General features: G+C 60.5%; 1 protein-coding gene across 1 annotated transcript in view; it reads right to left on the bottom strand.

Annotated features, from left to right (window-relative positions):
• Nucleotides 1-23,099, bottom strand: part of CACNA1G (calcium voltage-gated channel subunit alpha1 G) — a 60,887-nt gene that overhangs the window by 32,099 nt on the left and 5,689 nt on the right. Inside the window, 9 exon segments of the mRNA XM_040640834.1 lie at nucleotides 400-551; nucleotides 12,229-12,605; nucleotides 14,484-15,267; nucleotides 17,403-17,495; nucleotides 17,668-17,968; nucleotides 18,476-18,635; nucleotides 20,644-20,741; nucleotides 21,150-21,283; nucleotides 21,491-21,602. Of these exon segments, the coding sequence (XP_040496768.1) occupies nucleotides 400-551; nucleotides 12,229-12,605; nucleotides 14,484-15,267; nucleotides 17,403-17,495; nucleotides 17,668-17,968; nucleotides 18,476-18,635; nucleotides 20,644-20,741; nucleotides 21,150-21,283; nucleotides 21,491-21,602 (2,211 nt within the window).

The following is a 23,099-nucleotide window of genomic DNA, read 5'->3' as shown; positions in this document are numbered from 1 at the left end:
GGGAACCCTAAAGCAAGTTGCGGGTGTCTGAGACGGTTTCCAAGCACTTTGTGTGCACGGACAGCTGGCCGGGCCTCACACCTCCTTCAACTCCTCTGCAAAGCCAGCTCCCAGTCCTCACTCACCCCGGGCCCGCATGGGGTCAAGGGCAAGAAGTAGAGACAGGAGAGAGGAGACTGCACAGGGGTCTGGCCAAAGGAGACGCAAGGCCAAGTTCGGCCTGAGCAAGGTAGGGCCGATGGAGGGGATCACCCACCACTGGGGGAGCAGCAGGGCCTGCGGGTCAGGGGGGGCCTGACTCCAAACCCCTCCGCCCCAGAGGGACAGGCTGAGCAGCATCTCACCCAAGCCACCCCACGGGCATTCCTCAGGTGAGGTGCCGTGGAGGGGCGGTCACACCTGATGACAACGATGACGCCATCGAAGATGTTGTAGGGGTTCTTGATGTAGCCAAAGGGGCCGTACACCAGCAGCTTCAGCAGCATCTCCAGGGCAAAGAGGCTGGTGAAGACGATGTTGCTGATTTCCAGAGCGTTGGTCAGCTCCTCGGGCTGGAGGGCGGGGCAGGGCAGGAAGCAGCCGAGGCTCATCCCTGAGCCCCTCATCCCTGTCCTCCCTCGCAGAGGGCCACCGGGAGAGGAGTCGCAGGAATAGCCAGCTGGGGCTGGGGGGCGGGCAGGGGGGCAGTGGTGGTGGGGGGTGACCAGGCTCTGGAGGGGGACCCTCCCCCAAAGGGTCCATGAGGAAATGCACTTGGGGCAGCCGCCGCACAAAATCCCTGCTCTGGGTCTCAGGCTCGCAGGAAGCCTGAGCTCTAGGTTCTGCCCACCTCCTGCCAGGACCTCCGACAGCCAGCTCGTCCTGTGCTGCCACGCCAGCTCGGCAGGCCACGGCCAGCAGCACGGTGACGCTGGCCGACGTCAGAGCGTGATTGCCAAGGCCCCACACAAGTACGCAGACACACAGTAACACGCAAAGTCACACGTGCTCTACGATTACTCTGTGGACTTGGCAGCGTTCTCCTGGACAACTGTTGGCTACGCTGCCTCCTTCCAGACACATGCAGACACTGCACACCCCCACACACGGCACACACAAACACACGTGCACTCACAAACACACGCACAAGCAGGCACACTCACACAGACACATGCATGTGCGTGCAAACATACTGATGGGCAGAAGGGAGACTCCAAGAAGGGTTGTCATAGACCAGGAGGCACCTGGCGCTGCTACCTGAGACTAGGGCACCTGGGTTAATTCCCAGCCTATTCCCTGCCAATTCACTGTGTGACCTGCAGCGAGAGTCTCGACCTCTCTGGCCGAACATGCACCACGGGCGGTAACTGACTTCTATGCTTCTACCCAGGCTCTGAGACACGGACCAAGGACACATCCTCGAGAGGTCAACAGAAATGACGAACTTCTGCTATTCCAGCTCACTAGTCACCTCCCCCGCCTTCCTTCTGTCAATATTAAGTGTCTACTGTATGCCTAGCAATGCATCAGGTATTAAAGCAGCTACCAAAACATGCCCACTATGTTTCCTGCCTCCCGGGAGCCCAGAGTCTCGCTGGAGACAGGTTGTACACAAAATAGCTAAATATCCACAAGAGGCCTTAGATACTCAGATGCCAAAATAAATTCTCCAGACAGTAAATCCAAGAGTCTAAGGGAGAGACGGCGAAGGAGGGACACCCTGGGAAAGCCTTAGTCAGGAGGCAGCCCTTGAAATGGACTCCGAAGGTTTAAGTGGGGTCTCCCCAGGGAGAGGGGCGCAGAGGGCATCACAGGGTGGAGCACAGGCATGAGCCACGTTTGGGGACAAAGAGAGGGGCAGGGCTGGGCTGAGGCCTGGAGATGCAGGGGGAGACATGGTTGGCTCCGTGGAGCCCACTGCCTACCTAATGGGGTGTCTCCATCACCCAAAAGCCCAGTTTCAAAGCAGCTCAAGAAGTCTGAGTTCAAATAAACAAGCCGATGAAGCCCTCAGTCCCTCAGCCACGTCCCCCTGCTTGCCCAGCTGCCTCACCTGGCGGGCTGCCCAGGGAGGTCACCCGAGCATGGAGCCAGGCCTGGACGCCACCAAATGTATCCTAATGGCCTGACTTTGTGAGGCCAGCCTGGGTAGGAGGTGGGGAGACCTGGAAGGAAGGGCCTTCGGACCAGCAGGTGAGGAGGGTTTGGGGTCAGAAGCTGCTCAGAAGGGGAGAAGCTCTCAGCCTGTGCTTGGATTCTTTCCAACGGCAGCCCCCGAGGGCAGAGCCGGGGTCAGCAGGCAGGGCTGAGAGCCAGCTGTGGCGGCCAGTGTGGCGAGGAGTCCATGGGTCCAGCAGATCCCAAGCAAGTCCTTGCTCCCCCACCTGCAAGTGGGGGCTGGAGGGGGCACGGCCACCTGACCTAGTGAATAGGGTCACAGAGAGATAGGACCTTGGGTCCCTCCGGCATTAGTGCAGTGCAGGTGGTGGGGAAGGGTCGTTGTCAGGGGCAGACAAAGCTCAGGGCTCAGACCCCTCCTGACGAACTGGATCCCCACTCTGTGCTCCCAAGTCCAGTCTGCCAGGGAGCCGTGGTCAGCGAGCCTGCCTCCCTGTCCCTCTGCCGCCCGCCCAGCTGTCCATCCTTGGATTGGATAAAGGTGATAAGCACAGACACACAGGGGGGCTCTTGGGGGGTTCCCAGGCTCGCCCTGTGTCTTACCGCACGCCATCCACACAGCGGCCCTGGCACCCTCGCTTCACAGATGAGCAGAAAGGTCAACAGTTGGTGAATGGCTGGTTCAAAGTCACAGGGCAGGGACAACCAGGGAGTGGGACCCAATCCCAGCTCGTTCTGACCCCTGATAGTACTAGGCAGTCAGGATTCAAACCCACGCCGGGTGACAGCAAGGGGTGTGTGAATCCAGGCACACGGATGGACTGAATTCACGATGTGCCTTCCAAAGTGTGTAAAATTATATTTCACATGAACTTAGATGTATGATTAAAGAACAAGTTGATTTGAAAACACAGCTGAGGTGCACTGACAATGGGTGAATTTTATGACATATAAATGATGCCTCAAAAAAGAGGGCCAAAAATAAAAATAAATAAAACATTTTTAAACAGTAGCTGAAAGCACAGTAGCTTTTGCAATCTTGTATTGACTGCACCAGTGATTCTTAAAAGCACACCCAGCACTGGGTATGTGGAGGGGGTACTCCCAGCACTTCCTGATGAGCCCCCCCGCATCCAAGGGGGTCGCAGCCATCTGTGCCTGATGGCTCTCGGCTCATGGACACCTGCCACCAACCGGCAGCCTCATCAGAAAGACAGCGCGGGGTTCCCCCAAGGCCTGCATCGTAGGTCCCGGTTGAAGGGGTTTTGCTCCAGCAAAACCTGGAGCCCCCGCCTCACCCTCCAGGCAGCTTTGGGACTGGAGCAGCAGGGGGAGAGGAGAATCAGGCGCTATGCCTCAGCCCGCCCTCCGTCTCCCGCGCACTCTCCCTGCACGCACCTCAGGGCGATGCCTATTTCCTCCCGAGGCCCCGGTATCCCCTCTTAATCCATGGGAAAAGGCTCTCCTCCCCTAGACAGTTCTGCCCAAGTTACTAAATTGGAGGCTGGGAATGTTCTGCAAATGCAGGACGAGGACACAGAGACACAATCTTAGCAACACGGTTGCCCCAGGGACCAGGGCCATGATCACAGCCACTGCGGCAGCAAACAGCACGGGAGGGAGCCGACTTCTGCGGGTCCCCTCCCTGGACGCGGCCCTGGCTGATTGCTCCCTCCCAGGATTTCATTTCCTCCCAGGCTCTGAGACAGCCAGGTAAACGGAGGCTCCAAGGGGTGTGGTGACCTGATGGAACTGCTTAGGAAGGTACAGAGCAAGGGCTGCCCGCACTTTCCCCTGCATCTTCCCATACTGCTCACCCCCATCCTCCAAGAGAGACCCCGTGCAGCCGCACCCAGGCCCATCAGCTGGGCACCAGCCCCCTCCCCGACTCACTCCTGCTGCCAGCAGGTCCCTTCTCAGGTCTGGACCGTACCCTCCCTTCTGTTCACAAACATCAAGGCCCTGTGGGGGCTTTTGGGAACTTGAGGCCTGGCAGCCTGAGCTTCTCCCACCGGGGGACCCAGGCTCTTCTCTGGGAAGACCTAACTGTAAATGCCCCATCTCTCAACACTTCCCCTCCCCTCAGCCTGTCACCGCGGAGCAACTGTAACTCCCCATAAGCTCCTCCAGACTTCCCAGCACCAGTACCCCCCTGAAACCCATAGCACCTCCATTGTCCAACCCTTAACAGGCCCACTGTGTGCAGCACACTGGCAATCAAAGCATGGGGTTAAACCGGAGTGTGGGAGGTCTGAGAGCTCTGAGACTCTCCACCTGTGTGACCTTGGGCAGGTCCCTTAACCACTCTGATCCCCAGTGGCCTCTTCTGCTAAGCAGGGTAGCATCACCTCACGGCCAGGCTGCTCGGCAGAAGGCGGGAGTTAAAGACCGTGAAAACACCCAGCCCGGAGCCACGCTCAGGCAGCCCCATGGGCACTGACAGTGATAGCGGGCCTCACACGTGGCAGAACAGAACACCTGCAAGGCTGCAGCAAGCACCACGCTGGGGACAAACACCGGGAGCACCCCAGGAGCTCAAACCCAGCTGAGGCCAGTGTCAGTGCAGAGAAGAACCCCATGGAGGGCATCCCCGGCTGATGGCAGCATGAGCCCAGGTGCAGAGAAAGGACTGCACGGAGACCAAGAATCCAGTGGTTCTCCCAGAGAGTGGAAGGGGTCCATGGGGGACACGGCTGCAAGGTCGGCAGGGCCCAGGCAGGATGGCCTTGACTCTGCTCCCCACCCCGGGCTGGGCTTGCCTCTGCCCACAATGCTGCCACTGGGGCTTCGAGGGCAAGGGGAGAGGTGTGCAGAGCGGTGTATTAAGAAGATTAATCTGGCTGCAGCGGTGTCAGCATGCTGACGGCTCGGAGAGACGGAGAGATGGAGACCAATTCAGGGGATACCGCGGCGGTCTGGGCAGGAGGCCTGGGAGCCGGCTCGGGCACACAGGGAAGGCAAGAGGGGAGGACGAGCTGGGCAGCCGCTGAGCAGAGGCTCGGACAAGTCACCCCAGCCCTTCCCAAGCACCCCCACACCCTCAGCTCCTCAGCTCCCACAGCTTCGCTGACCTGGAAATCTCTGCTCCCCAGTTCTGACTCCTTGGCTCACTTCACCTCGGCTTTAGACAGTCCTGCCTGCTGCACCCCCACAGCCGGGAGGGGAGGTCCAGGCGGGGCCTCAGTGATGGGGTAAGGGTCACTGGGACCTCTCCCCTCCTCATCCTCCAAGGGAAGTCAGGAGACACCTGGGTGGCAGGTGGTTTCCAGGAAAGCCCACAGGCTTCCCCATACAGGTCATGGCCTTGCTCTTTGCAGACCCCTGGGAGCTCCACGCAGATCTCCTTCCAGCCCCTCATGCACACTGGACCGGGTGCCCCCTAACCAGGGGCGGCTTTAGCCCCTCCCCACAATCTCCTGCCAGCTCCTCGAAGCGCCCCAAGTAAATGCCCAAGCAGAGTAGGCGCAGGGCACCCCCAGCACTTGCTCATCCCAGGGCCAGCCGACCCGAAGGCCGTGAGACTTCAGCCTCCGAGCTGGGGCCCCTGCCCCTCACCCGCCGGCACCGCCCCTCTGCAGGAGCCCCTGGTGGACCACCGCAAGGCTGCCCTCCGGCCAGGGACTTCAGGGGGCGCCTGCAGGGCCGGCCCCAGCCCAGGGGAGTCCCCACCCCCTCCGCCTCTGCCGTGGCTAAGGAATGGCTGAGTGTCGCTTCGCCACGGGCCTGTGCTGACTGGACAGGGCAATGCCAGCGGGGGGCCTCACGGCAGCTCTCCACCTTCCCTCACCACCCTCTGCTGCAGGGGCGCCACTTCTCCCCGGCTGCAGCTGCTCCAGACCCTCCCCCCTCCCCACGCCCCACGCCCCCCCCATCCTCCCCCGCCCAGTCCCCACTCCCAACCTGGCCCCTGCTGCAGGGGGCTCCACTGCCCTCCCCACAAATAGCTCTGCGACCGGCAGCCTACTCTTCTCTCCTCCCTTCCTCCACCTGCACCTGCGTCCCCCTCCACACACACCCCACACCCCCCGGGCCCCAGTCTTGTCCATCACTTACCCCTGTTTCCCTCACCCCTCCAATCTCCTTTCCTGGCCTCAGAGCAGAAACCCCCCTGTGAGTGCAGGCCCAGTCCCCCCAAACCTCAGGCCGCAGCACCCCAGCTCTCTCCAGACGCTCTTCCAAGCCCCCCTCTTCGCGGATGCCAGGGCAGCACCCGAGCCTGCTGCCGGCCCCACCTGCCAGTGCCCTTGACTTCCCTGACCCACCTCCTGCCCACCTAGGGCTCCTCTCCCGCTGCCTTTCCCCCTGAGTTCAGTCAGACCCACTCTCTCCCCTTGGCCCCCAGCTCCCCGACTCCCACCCCGCAGCTGTCACTGGGGTGTGGACGACATTGCACAAGCTCCCTCAGAGCCCTTGGTTCCTCACCCAGAGAGCAGACCCGCCTGATAGCGTCCCCTAGAGCCCGCGTCCAGCTCAAAGGCAAACCCTCTCACCCCCTCTTCCAAACTGCCCCTTCCCTGACGGCCGGCTCCACCTCCCTCCAGAATTCTGTCTTGGAACCTGGGTGTTATCTAGGGTTTGTGTGGGCCCTCTTCCTTCCCACAGCAGTGCCGGGCCCACAGACTCTGCCAATGGATTTGCTGCCCCCACCCCGTTCCTTCCACCACCACCGTACTTGGGGCCCTCACTGCCTCTGATCTGAGGGACAGAAATAGCCTCTGGGCCCCTCCCTCGACCCTGCCCACTGGCATCCACCGGAATCTCAGGCTTCCTTCCACACCGCGCCCCCGACTCACATCACTCCTGCTCAGACACCTCGGGTGGGGGAGGGGGAGGCACTGACTGTCCTTCAGAGTGTCCCATGCCCCCCTGTGCCCTTCCAGGCCAGGCTGCCCGAATTCCCCTTCATCCTTCCACCGACACCTCTCCGCCCCTTGCCCCGGCTGCCACTCCCGCCTGTCTTTCCAGGACCGCTCTCAAAAGCCACCTCATTTGTGAAGACTTTTTAAGCTCCCACCTGGGTGTAAGCCTCTCTCCTCTGTCCCCAGAAGCCTCCCTTAAGGCATTTGGCATAACCGTCCATGAAGCAGAACTTTTCAGCTAGAACCTAAATTTCTCCGCTGCTTCTAGCTCCGTCCCCCGCCCCCTGCCATTCTGTTCTTCTATTCTAGCGTGCCGAGCACAGGAGGTGTTTGCTGAACTGGGGGAGCCTAGAGCCAGAGGATGCCTGAAGGAATATGAGCACCCCGTTAGCCAGCCGTCTCCAAAAGAGCACCCATGTCCCCCCCCTACATCTGGAGAGACTTTGGAAATCTGGGGCCAGGGCAGCTCTAGAAGGATCTTCCCCCAATGTCCTGCTTGGCTGCAGCGTCCGTTCCTGAGCCAGGGCTCCTCTGTCTGGAGGCCAAGAACTCCTGGAAGGCCCAAGGGATAGGCTTGGGGTGGGAGGTGTCCATAAACCCTTGTCCTCAAAGGCTGCACTTGGGGTGTCCATGCATGTGTGTGTTTTCTGGGGAGAGAGTCCCCGGTTTTCAGCAGGATCCCAAAGGAGTCTGTGAGGGCCCTTGAAGGTACGATCTGCCACATCTGGATTCTCCCCCACCCCCAACCCCACTCCATCCCCAGCTTCCCCCTCCTTGAACAGCTGACCTCACTCACTTATAAATAGAAACCCTCCCTGGACATGTAACTAGAGTGACAGGATGGGTATGAGCAAGGAGCAGAATCATCACTGGCCCTGTCCTCTCTTGGCCGGAGTGGTGGTCCATTCAGGACCCTGGCTCTTTCTCATCTGCAGCCCAGGAGACCGCTGGGCCCCAAGCCTCTCCTCCACCTCACTCTGTTGTCCCTCTTCTAGAAGACGAAGTCAGCCTCTGCCCTCAGCACCCCAGAGCCAGGAGGGGGGTGATTAGGAAGCCCCTGTGCCCCCAAGACCCCTCCCCGCACCCCCCTTCCTCCTGGAGCAGCCTGGCCCCAGGACAGACCCAGGCAGAGGCAGACCCAGAGCTTCGGAGCTCCAGCAACCTGCTAGCTATGGCCTGGGATGTCCCACGGGATGTCTCAAACATCCTGCTCAAGGCCCAGTGCTCCCACCCCAAGCAGGAACCTGGTCTCGTCCTTGCTGCTTCCTTCCCCCACATCTCCAACTGGTGTGGAGTCCTGCAGATCCAGCCAACAGCCAGCTCTCCCTGGCCCTCTTCCCTCCGCTTCCAGGGACAGAGATGCGGGAACTGCCTGGGCCACTGCAGCAGCCCTCTCATCGGCCTCCCTGCCTCCTGGCTCCCCTCCTTGGCTCCAGAGGACTTTTGACAGAACGCAAACCTGCTCCTATCACTGACCTGCTTACAACCTCTTTTGGGAACCTAACGCCTTCAGGAAAAAATCCAAACTCCTTCCTGTGCCTCTCAGGACCTGGCCCTGAATTTTTTTCCAAACCGGTCTCCTGTCACTTGTCCATCCCAGCCCCCACCCAGAGCCCCACTCCTTTGGAACTCCTTACAAATCTCTCGGTTTTGGTGTGCGGTGGATGGTGCCTCTGACCCTCCCCCACATGGTGCCCTCCACGCCCCCCTTCACTGGCTATGCCTTGCTCTTCCTTCAGACTCAGCTCCCAGACCACATCCTGCATGGGGCTCTCCCGGAATGCCTCCTCCAGTCTGGATCCCGGACTACTCCACACATCCCTCTCTGAGCGCCTAGGGCATCAAGTAAATGTGACCTTTCACTTGCTGGTGACCTCTCTGAAAGGAAGGACACAGTGTCCTAGGCCCAGTGTGGGCACATGTCTCTTCCTAACCCCACATTCAGTGACGTCATGTTGCTAGCATTTACACCATGGTAATTGGCAAACGCTATAAACGCCACAAATCAGGATGTTTTCTCCCAACTCCAATGTGCAGGACATGTGTGTGGGATGGATGGATGGATGGATGGATGGATGGACGGATGGATGGACGGAGAGAGAGGAATGGATAAATCACAGTAAGTTCCTTGCTCCATGTTCTGCCCCCTCACAGATGGGGGGCACACACGTGCTTGCCCTCCGTCAGATCACACCTCCATCCTCAAGGCACATGTCCTCAAGTTGCTCCCTCCTCAGTGTCCTGTCTTTGTCCTCCTCACCAGTCCTTCTGGGAGAAACAGTCCTGCCGGTTCTCACCAGCCAGTGGGTTAAGGGATGGGGGAAGCAGGAGGGTGTGGACGGCATGGGTAGGGTGGGGTGTGACAAAAAGGGTGCTTCTTCTGCTGGTAGAGAGGGGCAAGAGGGGTGTCACCATCTCCAGCAGGGAAACTGAGGGGTAAGGTAGGTGACAGTGGGAGAGGACAAGCCTGAGCAGGGCAGCAGCAATGGGCAAGAAAGAGGGCTGGGCTCCTTGCTGGGGAAGGACACAATACCAGGATCGATGGACACAACCCCCTCGTTCAGGGTGCTGCAGGGACACCTCGTTGCCTGTCGGCATGTGCTGCCACTCTCCCCCAGGCTCTCTTCCTCCCGTGGCTCCTCCTCCCCTGCTGGGAGGCTGCATCTGAGCCTGTGTCCCCAGCCCTGCCCTGCATGTCCTCGTCTGCATCTGGGCCTCGCTCTCTGTCATCAGCTCTCTCTCCCCATCTCTCTGTCTCCGTCACCCCTATGTCTCTATGCCTCCATCTGTCCTCATCTCCTCCCCGAGTGCCCATCTCCCCCTCCCTATCTAGGTCCCTCGCGTCCCTGCATCTCGGTCCCCCCATCTTGATGCCTGCCTCTGTCCCCACAAGTCTCCGCCTTGCCCTCTGAGATCCTCTCTCCTGGTCTCCGTCACCCCCTCTGTGTCTCTGTCTCTCAGCCCCCGCATCTCCTGACTCCCTGGCCTGCTCCCCTCAGCCTGCTCAGATTCCGAGGCACAGGCAGCAGGAGGGCAGGACGGCAGGACGTTCCCGCCGCCGCAGTGCCGGTGAGCACAGGGCCATGGCTGCTTCTAGGATTTCTCAGCACCCTGGAGCCTGAGGCCGCCAGGCAGCAGTCCGTCATCTGCCCGGCCTGCTGGGGACTCCCACTCACCCCCGTGGGGCCCGTAGCAGCCAGGTACGCGGACGGACTCCTCCCTGGAGCAGACACTGTAGCACCACGGAGTGGGGACTCCCTGCGGCTGAGGGCCTGGTGGGGGGTGTGCCCTGCTTTCCTCAGGAACTTGGGCAAGGGGAGGCTGCAGGCGCCCCGACCGATGCCCTTTACTTCCTCCCCTAGGGGGTATCCTCCTTGACGTCTAACTGAAAGGCTGCTTGCTGCCGCTTCAGCCAGCCCTTCATCTCTGTGACTCAGCTTCTCCCCAGCCCAGCCAGAGCCTCCACCAGCAGCCTCCGCCGGCGCGGACTGCGGGGTGCAGCACCCTCGAGGGGGATGGACCTCGGACCTCCCTGGCCAGAACTGGGGTGAGGGAGGGAAGGCTGGGGTTCAGAGTTATGGGAGGTGAGGGCGGCCACCGCCTGGGTGCTCACAGCGGAACGGGCCGCCCCCAGCAGCCTGGCAGAGTGGAGCACCTCTTCCCAGGAGGCTGGCTGGGCGGGCATGTGCACACACACCCACGCCCCGGGCGCCCAGACACAACACGCTCACCGCAGTGCCGTGCTCCCCACCTGCTGGCACTGCGGCTGGTGTCCTGCCCCCTCCTTGCACCTCACCTCCCAGAAGAGGGAATCGCTCAGAGCCACCTGGTGGGGGGAGCGTGGAGGCTAGAGGAAGGGGCGCCAACACGGTGTGATGGTGCTGGAGGAGGGGCTGGGGCTGGGGCGCATCTGGCTGGACAGGGCAGCCGGGTTAGGAGCTGAGTGGTGAGACGCAAAAGGAGCAGAGGTCAGCAGAGTGGGGGAGGGGGCTCGGATCCCTCTGAGAAGTGAACATCTCACATCAGCTCCAGGCCTGGCTTGGCGCTATGCTCCTCAGCCTCGCCCCAGACCCTCCCCCACCCTCCCCCACGAGAAGCACCTAGCCGCTGTTGCCAGCCCCTTCGCCACTCCTCCACGGCACCGTCATACCAGGGGCTGGGCAAGTGCATTCCCTTGCCTGACCAGGAAAGGTCAGGTTCCGGGAGTCCAGTCCCCTGCCTGAGCCTCAGGGAGGCAGGAACACCCGGGAAAGAGCACAGAAGGGCCTGTGGTGGCAGCACGTGCTGACTGTACCCCCCCCCCACTTTTCCAAGAATCAGCCAAAGGGGTGACCTAGACACTGGGGCAAGGGGCTGCCTTTTGGAAGGAACCCCCATGGGGCCTGCTCCCACCCCTAATCAGTTTGGGCGGTTGAGGGCAGTGGGGTCCCCAGTCCACCCTTCGTGTCCTCACACAGCTCTGGGAGTGAGAACAGCCTTCTTCCGCTCAGCCCAGATCCCCTTGCTTGCAGCCATCGGCCCCACAAAACAAGCCTGCTCCCTCTTCCACATGACAGCCCTTCAAATATTTGAAGACAGCTCGCCTGTCCCCGCTGAGCCTCCTCTTCTCCTGACTAAACATCCCGGTTCTTAGAACGATCCCTCAAACGCAATGGTTTCAAGTCTCTTCACCATGCTGGGCGTTCTCATCCAGCCAGCCGCCCCACTCACAGCAAGGCTCCTGGAGTGGAGGCCGGTGGCAGATGGCCTCCCTCCCCACCGGACAGGCCTCAGCTCCACCCAGGCGCAGCCACCAACCCTCTCCTTCTCACCCCTACCGAGCTCCAGTCGGTCACACCCCCAAATACTCAGTCAGGTGAAGGCTGGGGGGCCCAGCACTGGGCTAGGGGATCCCCCAACACCTTCTCTCCCCTCTGTACCTTCTCCAAAGACCCAAATCTCTTCCAATGACTTGTCCCTCCAGAGAGGCCCTACCCACGTCTGATGCTCACCACTCACTCATCCTTCAAAGCCCACCTCCTCTGAGCAGCCTTCCCAGATAGAACACCCCCAGCTCAGATCCTGCCCTTGCCTTGGGCGACCTCCATACGCAGAAACTGTGTGACATTCACTGGTTTTCACCCTCCGGAGTCCCCACACTTTGGTGGGTCTCCCTCCTGTCCTACCCGCCATCAGGCTCACGGCAAGCAGAAGAAACTGGAAACAGGGGCCGGAGGGGAGGAAGGCAGAGGGCCACCAGCCCCAGGGACCACGCCCTTGCCCACGCCCCTACCTGTTCGTGGTACTCGATGCCCATGCTGAGTGTGTTGACCAGGATAGCAATCATGATTCCCCGACCGAAGTACTTGCTGTCCACAATCTTCCGGAAGGTGTCACAGATGAGCCTCCAGAAGGCCAGCACAGAGTTGGGCTCCACATCCAGCCCCAGGCTCCGGCGGCGCCGGCTGTGGGGGTCCCGGAGATCACCGCGCTGGGCGTCCTGTGGGAGCTCGTACACCGCCTCGCTGTCTGAGTCGGGCATCTCATGGCCGGCGAGCTCCACCTGCCCTGCCCCCGCCCGGGAGCAGTAGGGGCAGCTGTCCGGGCCACAGGCTCCACTGTCTGCCTTCAAGCAAGGGCTAGAGATCTTGCAAGAGCTTTGGCACGTGCCTAGGACAGGAGGGTAGAGGTTAGAGGCTCCTGGGTTTCTTACGTGGGGCAGCCCTTCCCGCAAGTTTGGAGTTCTTTCAATGACAGGGGTGCTACCCACTTAGCGGGCCAGGGACACTGAACGCCCTGCAGTGTGGGCAGTCCTGGGCAACAGAACACCCCCAAATGCTAGTAACATTCCCCTGACAGTCACTGCTGGGGGTCCCAGGGTTTGGCAGGTGGCCTTGACGTCCCCTGAGGTCCTGGGCAGCTCCCCTGTCCGAGGAGCCTTCAGCAAGGAGACTAGACCAGCCCTCCTTCCCAGGAAAGCCAGCCCCGCACCGACACTGCTCCGAGCAGCCTTTCCCAAGGCTCCTTAAGACACACACCCACAGATTCGTGCTCATGGACATCCACACCCAGACACACCCACACGTGCACTGAACACACACTCGTGTGCACATGTACTATGTACATAGACGTACCATTTGCGAGCCACACTTACCTATACAGCCAAACACACGTGTGCACAGACACGAGCACGTTATATAACACGCATGTGCTAGGCATGTGCACACGCGAGCATGTGTATGGACCAGAGCACCCCGCTGGTGTGCACACACACGTAACTGCACGTATCAGACACGCGTGTGCACGCACGCAGGAACGCTAAACGTGTGCGTGCATGTGCACACATACACGCACTGCACACCTTCATGCACACACACACACCAGGCCGCACACACCCACGCGCACAGTGACCTGTCCCAAGACACCAATGTCCATTGAAATCGGGCTTGGATCATAGAATCTGAGCGCTGGAGGGAAGCTCAGAGGGCGCCCAGGAAAGCACGCCGGGCGAGGGGCAGGCACCTCGCTCAGGGCCCGGCCCCAGGAAGCACCCAAAACGCTTCTCCTTCTGACTGCACCCAGGACCGCGGCCCCAGCCCTGCCTGCTACACAGGAGGGAACTAAAGCACGCGTGCGTGGGACTGGCTTCCGTCCCACGGCAAGGTGGCCGGAAAGCTGGCACACGAGCCCGTCGCACGGCGTTCTGTGACGGCACCTTCCTGTCCCGGCCCACGTTCCCGCATGACATCCCACTCATATCCCACTGCTCCCACGTGCCACATCCTTCCTGAAACACAGGCCCTGGGCTTCGGCTACAGTGACTCTGTCTTTGGGGGAGGGCCCGCCACCCCTGTCTGACAGCGGGGGGGACGCCCACAGGCAACGAGTGTCTCACTTCCCCTGTGATACCGGGTGTTCCTCCCACCTGACTAACAGCCCCCTGAGGATTTGCTGCTCTAGGCTCCCGGTCTCCCCGAGGGGAGCCAATGAAACTCATGTTTCCTGGAGTCTCCTTAGCGTGGGGCATGATGCCGGCCACGGTCACACACCATGCCCCCTCGGGGCCTCGGGGCCAGACGGCCCTGAGTTCACCCCTCACCAATGGTACAATCTTGGGCCAGCAAGTCAGGCAACCTCTCCGGGCCTCCTTTTTCTCATTGGGACAACGGGCACAATAAGAACGCTTATCATCTAGACTGTTGAGAGGTTCCTGTGGGATTGTGCCTGCAAGGCACGTGACAGGCACAGACCAGTCGGTCAACAACTGTCAGGTCTTCTTGCAAACAGCGTGGAGCGGAGCATACAGCAGGTGCCCATGCTGTGGTAGTTTTTGTTCTCATTACGATGCAAGAATGAAGATTCCCATTTGAAAGGGTGAGAAACTCAGGGCTCAAAGAAGCTACGACGGGACTGATTGAAGGTCCCAAGACCTCGAGTGGCAGAGTCGGAATCAGGGGCCAGAACTTCGGATGCCAGGCCCCCAGTCCTCTCTGGGACACCACCCGGCCCCTCGGCCAGGGGCCCCAGCATGCACCCCCCCCTTCTCACCTGTGCTCTGTGTCTCCAGCAGCTTGTGCATGGAGCTGTAAGGCCCGGGCGGGATGTTGAGGCTGGTGAGCGTGGGTGGTCCAGAGGTGGGGGCCGCCTCCACTAGCGCCTTCTCCTTCAGCATCTCGGGTGCAGGGCTGGCGTGTACAGTGGGGTACACCTTCCCGCTGCCCACAGTCCTGCCTGATGCCTCAGATGGTGACCTGGGAGGGGGTGCCTGGCAGCGGACCGGCTCCAGGTGGCAGTCGGCATGGTAGAAGCTATGCACAGATTCTGCGCCCCCCGGAGGGCCCCCCGAGAGGGCGGGCGTCGAGGGCGGTGGCAGCATGAGCCGGCGGGACCCACCGGCATCCCGGTCCTGAATCTCCGGGCTGGCCCGGGGGGCCCGCAGCGTCCCGTTGCCCAGGTGGTAGTGGTGGTGGTGATGGTGGTGATGATGAACCAGGTGGTGGACGGACGGACGGCGGTGGGAGCGAGAGCAGCTCCCGCCGGGCTGGGGCTCCTGGCCTCCGCGGGGCACGGGGCTGCTCAGCAGGCCGGCCCGCACGCCCGCTGCCCGGGAGACCTGGGCCAGCCTGCGGGCCGCTTTCCGGAGGATGTACACCAGGTACTTGAGCAGCTCCTCGTAGCAGCTGCCTGGCTCGGAGAAGCTGGCCAGGGTGCTGGCGTTGGACAGGAACCGCACGCGCTGCTCCCGCATCAGCTGGCTTTCCCGCTGCTTGGTCTCTGAGAACTGCGTGGCAATCACCACCAGGCACAGGTTGATCATGAAGAAGGAGCCCACCTGTTGGGGTGGGGACAGGAAGAGGAGATGTCCTGAAGAAAAGGGCACTGCGGGGCCAGTTGACGCATCCCAAGCGCTTCCTACGGTGCCAGGCGCTGGGCTCAGTTACTGTCCAAGCATGATCTCATTTCATTCTTGTGACAGTCTCCAGAGGTGACACCTTTATAACCTCCGTCTGACAGGTGAGGAAAGAGGCTCAGAGAGGTCAAGGCATTTGCCCAAGATCAGTCAGCTAACGCCCAGCGAAGCTGAGACTTGAACCATGCGCTATGGAATTCCAAGGCATTGTTATTGATCGTGATGGTATCCTGCAAGGATTTCTCCCGAACTTCCTGCCCCTACCCATGGCCAGCCATGGAGATTCTGAGCACCCCTCCCCAGTTCCCATTAGGAGCAGAGAAGGCTGTAGAGATGAATGCAATCTTGGGGACGTGGGATTCTCACGTTGGGTTGAGCCTTTGAGGTCTTGGCAAAAACACTGTTCCCAAGACTCCTGAATTTCGTCCCACTTTCAGCTGCACAACCTTGGGTGAGACCCTCAACCATGGGGCCTCACTATCCTCCTGACTGTTGGCCTGTATCTTCTTTCCTGGCGCCTCTCCCCTCCCCCAGCCAGGTGATGGGCTGAACCCCAATCCCTGCAGACTAGTCAAGCTGCTGCCCTGACTTGCTCACCCTCCCTCGTTCCTGTCCCTGTGCCTCAGTTTCTCTAGGACTCCGGGATGGCCATCGCTGGGACAACAATCCAGAACGAAGGAAATGAATATTTATGGTGACGAAGCGGATTTTTTTTTCTAGATTGTGTCCTAGTAATTATGATAATTAGTTTCACTAATATGATTCCAGAGAGCTGTTTGGAAGATTTTTCACGGGTTGTGTGGGTGGAAACTAGGCCCCTTACCACCCTGTCTGCTTCCTTCCCCTCCCCCAAGCCCAGGAAGAGAAACATACTGAAAAGACCACGCTTCCCAGAGGTGCTGGCCTCCCTGCCCCCCTGGGGATGGTGGGGGATGGGAATAGGTGCCAAACCTGGCCCCTCTTCCCCATGCAGGGGCAGGAGGGGGTGGCCTGGAGGACTGGTTCTTTCCCAGGACCTACCCTCTGCCTCTCACCGAGAGCTGCCTTAGTCTGTCTCCACCTGTCTCCGGAGTTTGCCCTAGGTCCTGAGTTGATCTCAATCTGTCTTCAGCTCTGTCTCTCAATATCTGTCCCTCTCTCTGGCTCTGTCACTGGCCTCTTGGTAACCTGGAGAAGGGCTGGATGTGGAGCCCATAGCCTGGGGTTGAATTCCCTCTGAAGCTCAGAGTGCTTGTTTAGGAGATGCCCTCCCCCCTCCCCGAGCCACCCGACCTCACAGGGGACTGCCAGGATTTAGCGGGCATCAGCCAGGTCAATCCATGGCAGACGCGGAGCCCATGGCGGGATCAGACAAACAAGGAAACATGGGTTTCCTCTCTGTAAAATGGAGATGATAACGGGATCGCGGCAAGGATTAAAGGCCCAGCCCATGAAAAGTGCGGAGAGCAGTACTGGTGCATAGCAAGTGCTCAATACGTATTAGCTGCAAGGAGTAGCAGTTCAGTTATGAGCCAGGAATGCTAGGGATGACAGCTCTAAAATGGTGTGACGCTTGCCTCTGTCTTCTGCCCTCGTGAAGCCTTGCAACTTCTGAGCTGGAAGGAACGAGAGGCCGGGCAGTGTCTCTCAACACTGGATGCCAGGGATTCTGGGCGGTACACTCCTGTGTTTGCAGGACTGTCGTTTCGGGATGTTTACCATCTCTCCCCAACCCCCAACCAAATGCCAGTAGTGCTCCCCTAGACCTCATGAAAAACAGGACCACCCTTTGGTATTTCCAAATGCCCCCTTGGTCAAGAATCACCCATTTTAGTGATGAAGAAACAGAGCCCTAGGGTGGGACTGGGGGGCTCACGGGGACTGACTTGCCCAAGGTACTAAGCGATGGGACCAAGCCTTGACCTTGAATTTCCTCCTGACTCCTCACGACCGGTGCCCTCTGTGCCTGAGTCTCTGTGGGACCTGTCCTGAGACCAAGCTAGCCTTCCCCTCTCTGGACTCCCCCCACCTGTTTCCCCAGGATCCCCCTTCCCACAGGGGCCCAAGGAATCACTCACGATGATGAGGAGGATGAAGTAGATGAAATTGTAGAAGGAATGAGCATCCATCACGAAGTACATGATGTCGACCCAGCCCTCCAGCGTGATGACCTGGGGAGGACACAGAGGGACAGGCTGACTCGGCGGGGGGCATCCCCAAAGCCTCCTGCGGTCTCCTTAGAGGCCCCGGCCCCCTCCCAGCCCTGAGGACGACCACTCCGAGGCTGGACTGCGTCCGGACGCTTGCGTCCTGGGGAATGTCCCAGTGCCCAGGCTGTCCCACCTGGAAGATGGCAATCCAGGCATAGCCGATGTTGTCGAAGTTGATGGCGCCCTTGAAGGGGTTGTGCTCCCCTGCGGAGCAGTTGGTGTAGTACTGGTTCCAGTTGACGCAGGTGGTGTTGCTGGAGCTGTTGTAGGCCTCATAGTCCAGGCCGCAGGGGGGGCCGCCGCCGCCCTCCCCGCGCAGCGTGGGCACACTCCTGCACGAGCGCATGCCGTTCTCCCGCGGCTGGGAGCAGATGAAGGGGTTCTCGTCCTCGTTCTCCGTCTGGTAATAGCGCTCCAGGTCCACGCTCAGGGGGCTGCAGGGGGGACAGGGAGGAGCTGGGAGCAGGGGTCTCCAGGGAGAGGTCCCAGGAAGGATGAGCTGCGTGGGCGCAGTGAGACCTGCAGGGTGAGTAGGGCAGGAACGAGAGTCGGGCACGCATTGGGCAGGGGCAGGGATGTGTGGGTGTGGGTTGGAGGGCACCGGGACTGTGCGGACAGAGTGTGAGATTCCAGAGTGGCGATGAGGGAAGGTTATGCCCTAAAGTGATGCTTTTCCAACGTGGCCGCACATCAGGCTCGCGGCGGATCTTGTAAGGGTCCCCACGGCCATGCTGAACCCCAGGCTGATGAAATCAGAGCCTGTAGGGGGACCCAGGCCCCAGGAATTTTTTTTTAATTCCCCAAGTGACTCCATTGTGTAGCCGAGTTTGAGAACCAGACATGTCACCAATGTGAAAACAGCAAGGTCAACGGCAACAAGGACTGAGGCAGCTCCCAGCCCCACCCCCTCCCAGGCCACCCCCATCCCAGGCGACACTCACAGGCTGAAGTTCTCCGGCAGGAAGCACCGGTTACGAAGCAGCCCTGCCCACAGCTGGACGCCAACGATGCCGAAGATGAAGAAGACGAAGAAACAGAGGAGCAGGACGTTGCCCAGCATGGGCAGGGTGTCCAGCAGCAGTGTGACAAGGATACGCATGCCTGTGGGGGCAGAAGCCACGCTGGGGGTGCCAGGCTGGCCGGGCCCAGCAGCACTCCCACAGGGGGCCCGTCGGGCTTTCCGGGGCTGAGAGGCCTGGCTCAAGCTGGAGGGGAGACCAACAGACACCCTCTAACTCCACAGGCAGGCCTAGCCTCCTAGCCCCTGCCCGCTACCCCTCTCGGCCCATCCCTATCCATCAACCCACAGTACCACCGAGGATGAGCCAGCGTGATCAAGGGTTCCAAAGCTCCTCTCCCTTGCACGCACCCCACCTAACTGCCCACGTCATCTCAGCTTACAGGAGAGGATCGAGGAGGCTCAGAGGACTGCCATGACTTGTCTGGTATCACAGAGCTGCCCAGCGCTCTGCTTCTGGACCCCACCTCCCAACACACACACACACACACACACACACACACACACACACACACACACATTCTCTTCTTCCTTCTCTCACCCGGCACAGTCACCCGACCTTTCTAAGTCATCTGTTATCACCACTGCATTGGGGAAACTGAGGCAGAGAATGCCAGGAGGAATGTCAGCAAGGAAGGTTCTGAGCCCCCTGCCGAGTCCATTCTCTGTTGGCACAGATCCTCACATCCGAGGCGAGGAGACGCAAGGCCATCTTTCAAGTGGCCATCAATTAACAAGTCCCTCTGCAGGGAAAGCCGCCACAGCCCCGTCCCCCTCTCCCCAAGGCCTGTTGGAGATACTGCCCTCCCTCCTCACTCCAGGTCCAGGACCCCATCACCCCACATGGTCTGAACCAGCCCCAGGCCACCCAGCCCTTGTTAAGCACACAGACCTCTAATGGCTGGTTTTGACCCCGAAGCGCCACTCATGGCCCCTGCCCCTCCAAGGAAAAAGCTTCTAGGCAGCAGCTAATTAACCCTCCCGGTGCCTGTGACCGTCCTGCCTGGCCTTTCCCGCCTGGCCTTCTCACTCAGTCCCTCACCGCCCTCCTCCAGCCCCAGCCTCCTTCGGCTCCTCTGTGTTCCAACTGAGATCAATTCCTCAGGGTTTGCATTAAGGGAATTACACCGGTGGTTAGACAGAGGCCTATAAATCTGCCAGCCGTCACCTGGGGTGGGAGAGGGAGCGGCAGCACGCACACCCCTCGTCTGGAGTGCCTGTGAACACTGCCGCCCCAACGCCCGGAGGACACACTGAGCAGCTCTGCCCACCCGAAGGCAGCCGCGTCTCATACACACGCACACACACGCACGCACGCACGACACAGGGGGCTGCCGCTACACCAGGCACAGAGCCCCAGAAACATGCCCCTACCCCCCCGACTCCTGGGGACTGCAGTGGACACCATTTGCAGCCTATGTAGGTTGGGGAGCTGCAAAGGGGGCCTGAGCAGGGGTGGGGGGGCAGGATGTAGGGGGAGCTCGAGCTGCCAAAGCTTGGCTGGCTCAGGAAACCAATGCGGTTTAATTTAGATAATGGTCCCGCAGTCGGTTGCGGCAGCGGGTTGGAAGAGGATGGGAAGGAGGAAGGGGACACCGGCGGAGGGTGAGACACGGAGTGGCCTTGTCTGGAGAGAAGTCATGCTCGGGGAGGCCGATACGGTCTCACCCATGAGAGCCCGCCTGCGTTAGAGGCTGTTCTAGCTAGAAAAGGCCGTTACACGTTGCACCCACCCCTCCTGGCCCACCAGCCTCTCCACCCTGTTCCCTGCAGGGAGCGGTCTTCTAGCTGAAGGGAAGGGGTCCTCTGAGATGTGTCTGAGACTCTGATCCCAAGTCCGGTTTAAATAAGGGGGATGGTCTTTCCAGGTAACTCTCACAGGGCCACAGGCAGGTGCAGGGGCTCCGTTGGGCTCCGTTGGGCTCCAGCGGCCCCGGCTCCCCAGAGAGCCCTTCTCTGATGAGGTCTGCCTCACAGTGCCAGGCCCTGATGAGGCCGGTGAGTGGTCAGGAAGTAGGGGTGGGATCTGGGATTTCCATATTTCCTCTTGGGGCTCTCTGTCCAGGGGCTGAGGGCCAAGGGGTCACTCACTGGGCACCCGGTTAATGGCCCTGAGCGGTCGCAGCACACGGACTGTCCTGACAGCTGAGAAGCTGACGTTCTGCAGGTCCAGGGAATACTCCAGCATCCTGCAGGGAGGGGCCCAAAGGGAGGCCCTTTGAGTCTGAGGCCGCCATGGGGGTCAAAAGAGGTCAATGAGGAATCCTGCTGCGGTGGTGAAGAGGACCTCCGGCTCCTCCCCCTCCTCCACCAAGGGACCCCGGAGAGCCGGCTCTCTGTCTGGGGGCAAGGCCACCCCCAAGCCAAGGACAGATCCCCCCTGGAGAATAAACAGATGAGGGTGTGGATGCAGGGGCTCGAGCGTTATAGGCAGGACAGCCTCGGACGCCGAGTTGACAGCCAGGGAAAAAGCATGGCCGGAAGTGGGCCAGGCAGGGGGGCGGCGGGAGGGGTGGCAGTGCTGGGGCCTAGCACCCCGGCCCTGGGGCAGGGACTGATCTGCTCACTGCTCTCCCACCTCCAGCCCCGGCCCTCACCCTGCAATGACGATGAAGAAGTCAAGCCGGTTCCAAGTGTCTCCCAGGTAACACTTTTTCCCGAAGATGCCCAAGGCCACCATCTTCACCACCATCTCCACAGCGAAGAAGGCAAAGATGAAGTCGTCAAAGGCCTGATGTGGGGATGAGAGGCTTTTGAAACTGGGGGGGGGAACCGTCCCCCCCACACACACACACTCCTTCCCCCATCAGCAGGGTCAGGGCTTCTCAGAGTTACTCAGCAGTTACTCAGCCCAGGAGCTGCCCCCTCCGGCCGCCACACACACACACACACACACACACACACACACATACACATACTCAGACTCTCACACACTCACCTGCAGGATCCGGCAGCGCTGGGAGTCACAGGCGATGTCCTCACACGGCCGGAACATGCCCAGGGTCACGCAGTTGAGAAGGATGACCAACATGCTGATACGCTCAAACCAGGTACCCGGGGGGTCAAGGAAACAGCTGGCCGGGGCAGGAGCCGCGCCCACGCGCCCCCCCAAGCCCGGCCCCAGCGCCTCCCGCTTCTTGTCCACGCCCTCCCCACCCCCGCCCCAGGACTCGGCCAGGTGCAAAGGGAGGGCCCACGGGTCTGACCGAGCCCAGGCCCAAGCCCACCTTGGCCGCCACCTCTCTGGACCCAGCTTCCTCAGCTGTAAAGTAGGAAAAGCCACAAATACCCTGACTATTTGCACAAGCCATTTGGGGGATAAAATCGATGGTGCCTGTGGAAATGCCAGACACCGAGAGTGTCTGAATCCTGCTCTCCCTACCTCCCAGGGAAGATGTGAGAAGCAAATGAGAGAATGTGGTGAATGTGTGACACAAACCTAAAGTCGGATTCTGCCCGCCTTACAGTTTACCAAGCGCTTTCACGCCGCAGCACATCTGATGCTCACTACAGCCCCGTCAAGTATCCGGGGTCCGTCCTGTTCTTCCCCGGAGCCCAAGTGCACCAAGGCCCGGGAGAGCCCAAGTCCTGCGCTGAAGGTCATGCGAGAAGCCGCGATGAGACGGAGGGGTCCAAGCTCCCGATCCGGGGCAGTCGTTTCCACAGTGGCTCAGGCACGCAGGGGAGGGGCTGTCAGGAGCGAGCTGGCACCAGACAGACAGGCAGAGGCGGGCAAGAGGGTCCACGGCGGGAGCACTCCTCCACCACACACCGGAGCCAGACGCGGCCTCCCTCACCAGCCACCCGCCCCCCGGCCCCTCAGAGCCCTCAGACAGCCTCCAAACACACTCGCGCGCTGAACTAATGAGGACCCATGCACGCCAGTCCCGGGGCTAGACGTAAGTCCCCAACCCACGCAGAGTAGACAGTACTCTGCACACACGGACCCTGAGTCTTTCCACGTAGTGGATTTTTATTAAGGGGCTCACTTCCAGCCCGTCAACAGGAGAATGTACAAAGTGGCCTCTGGACCTGAGAAGCTTCTGGACACTGGACTCACAGATAAGTGACCCGGTGTCCTCTTTTTCTCAAAGAAAATACAGGATGGGGAGAACAAAGAGGATAGAAAGGCGCAGAGACGGGAGACTGCGCAAAGGAGGGGCCTCAGGGAAACGGAGGTGGGGAGGGTGTCCTGGCAGGCCAGGGCACGACCCACCGAGCCAGACTGTGGGCCACGGAGGGCCTAGAGCAGGAGGAATCTTCCTGCCATAACCTCACTCCTGGAGTGAGAAGGCTCTGTCCGGGGACCCCAGGACTTTCCTCCCAGCTAGTCCCAGCCAGCCTCCCCCTCCCACCTCTGTCCTGAACCTCAGGCCACCCAGCTCCTCGGCAGCTCGGGATGCCCTCAATCCCTTTCCAGGCCTCTGTGCCACCTGGGCCCTTTGCCCTCATGTCCTCACATCCCTTCCTACCGACAGGCACCCAAACAGGCCGAGGCTTTGCAATTTCCCATGCCTCCACCTCTTCACAAGAATAAGAGTAAAAAA

Source organism: Ursus maritimus, unplaced genomic scaffold (genome assembly GCF_017311325.1).
Source record: "Ursus maritimus isolate PB19 unplaced genomic scaffold, ASM1731132v1 scaffold_24, whole genome shotgun sequence".
NCBI lineage: Eukaryota > Metazoa > Chordata > Mammalia > Carnivora > Ursidae > Ursus > Ursus maritimus.
This window is presented reverse-complemented; position numbering and strand designations above follow the sequence as displayed.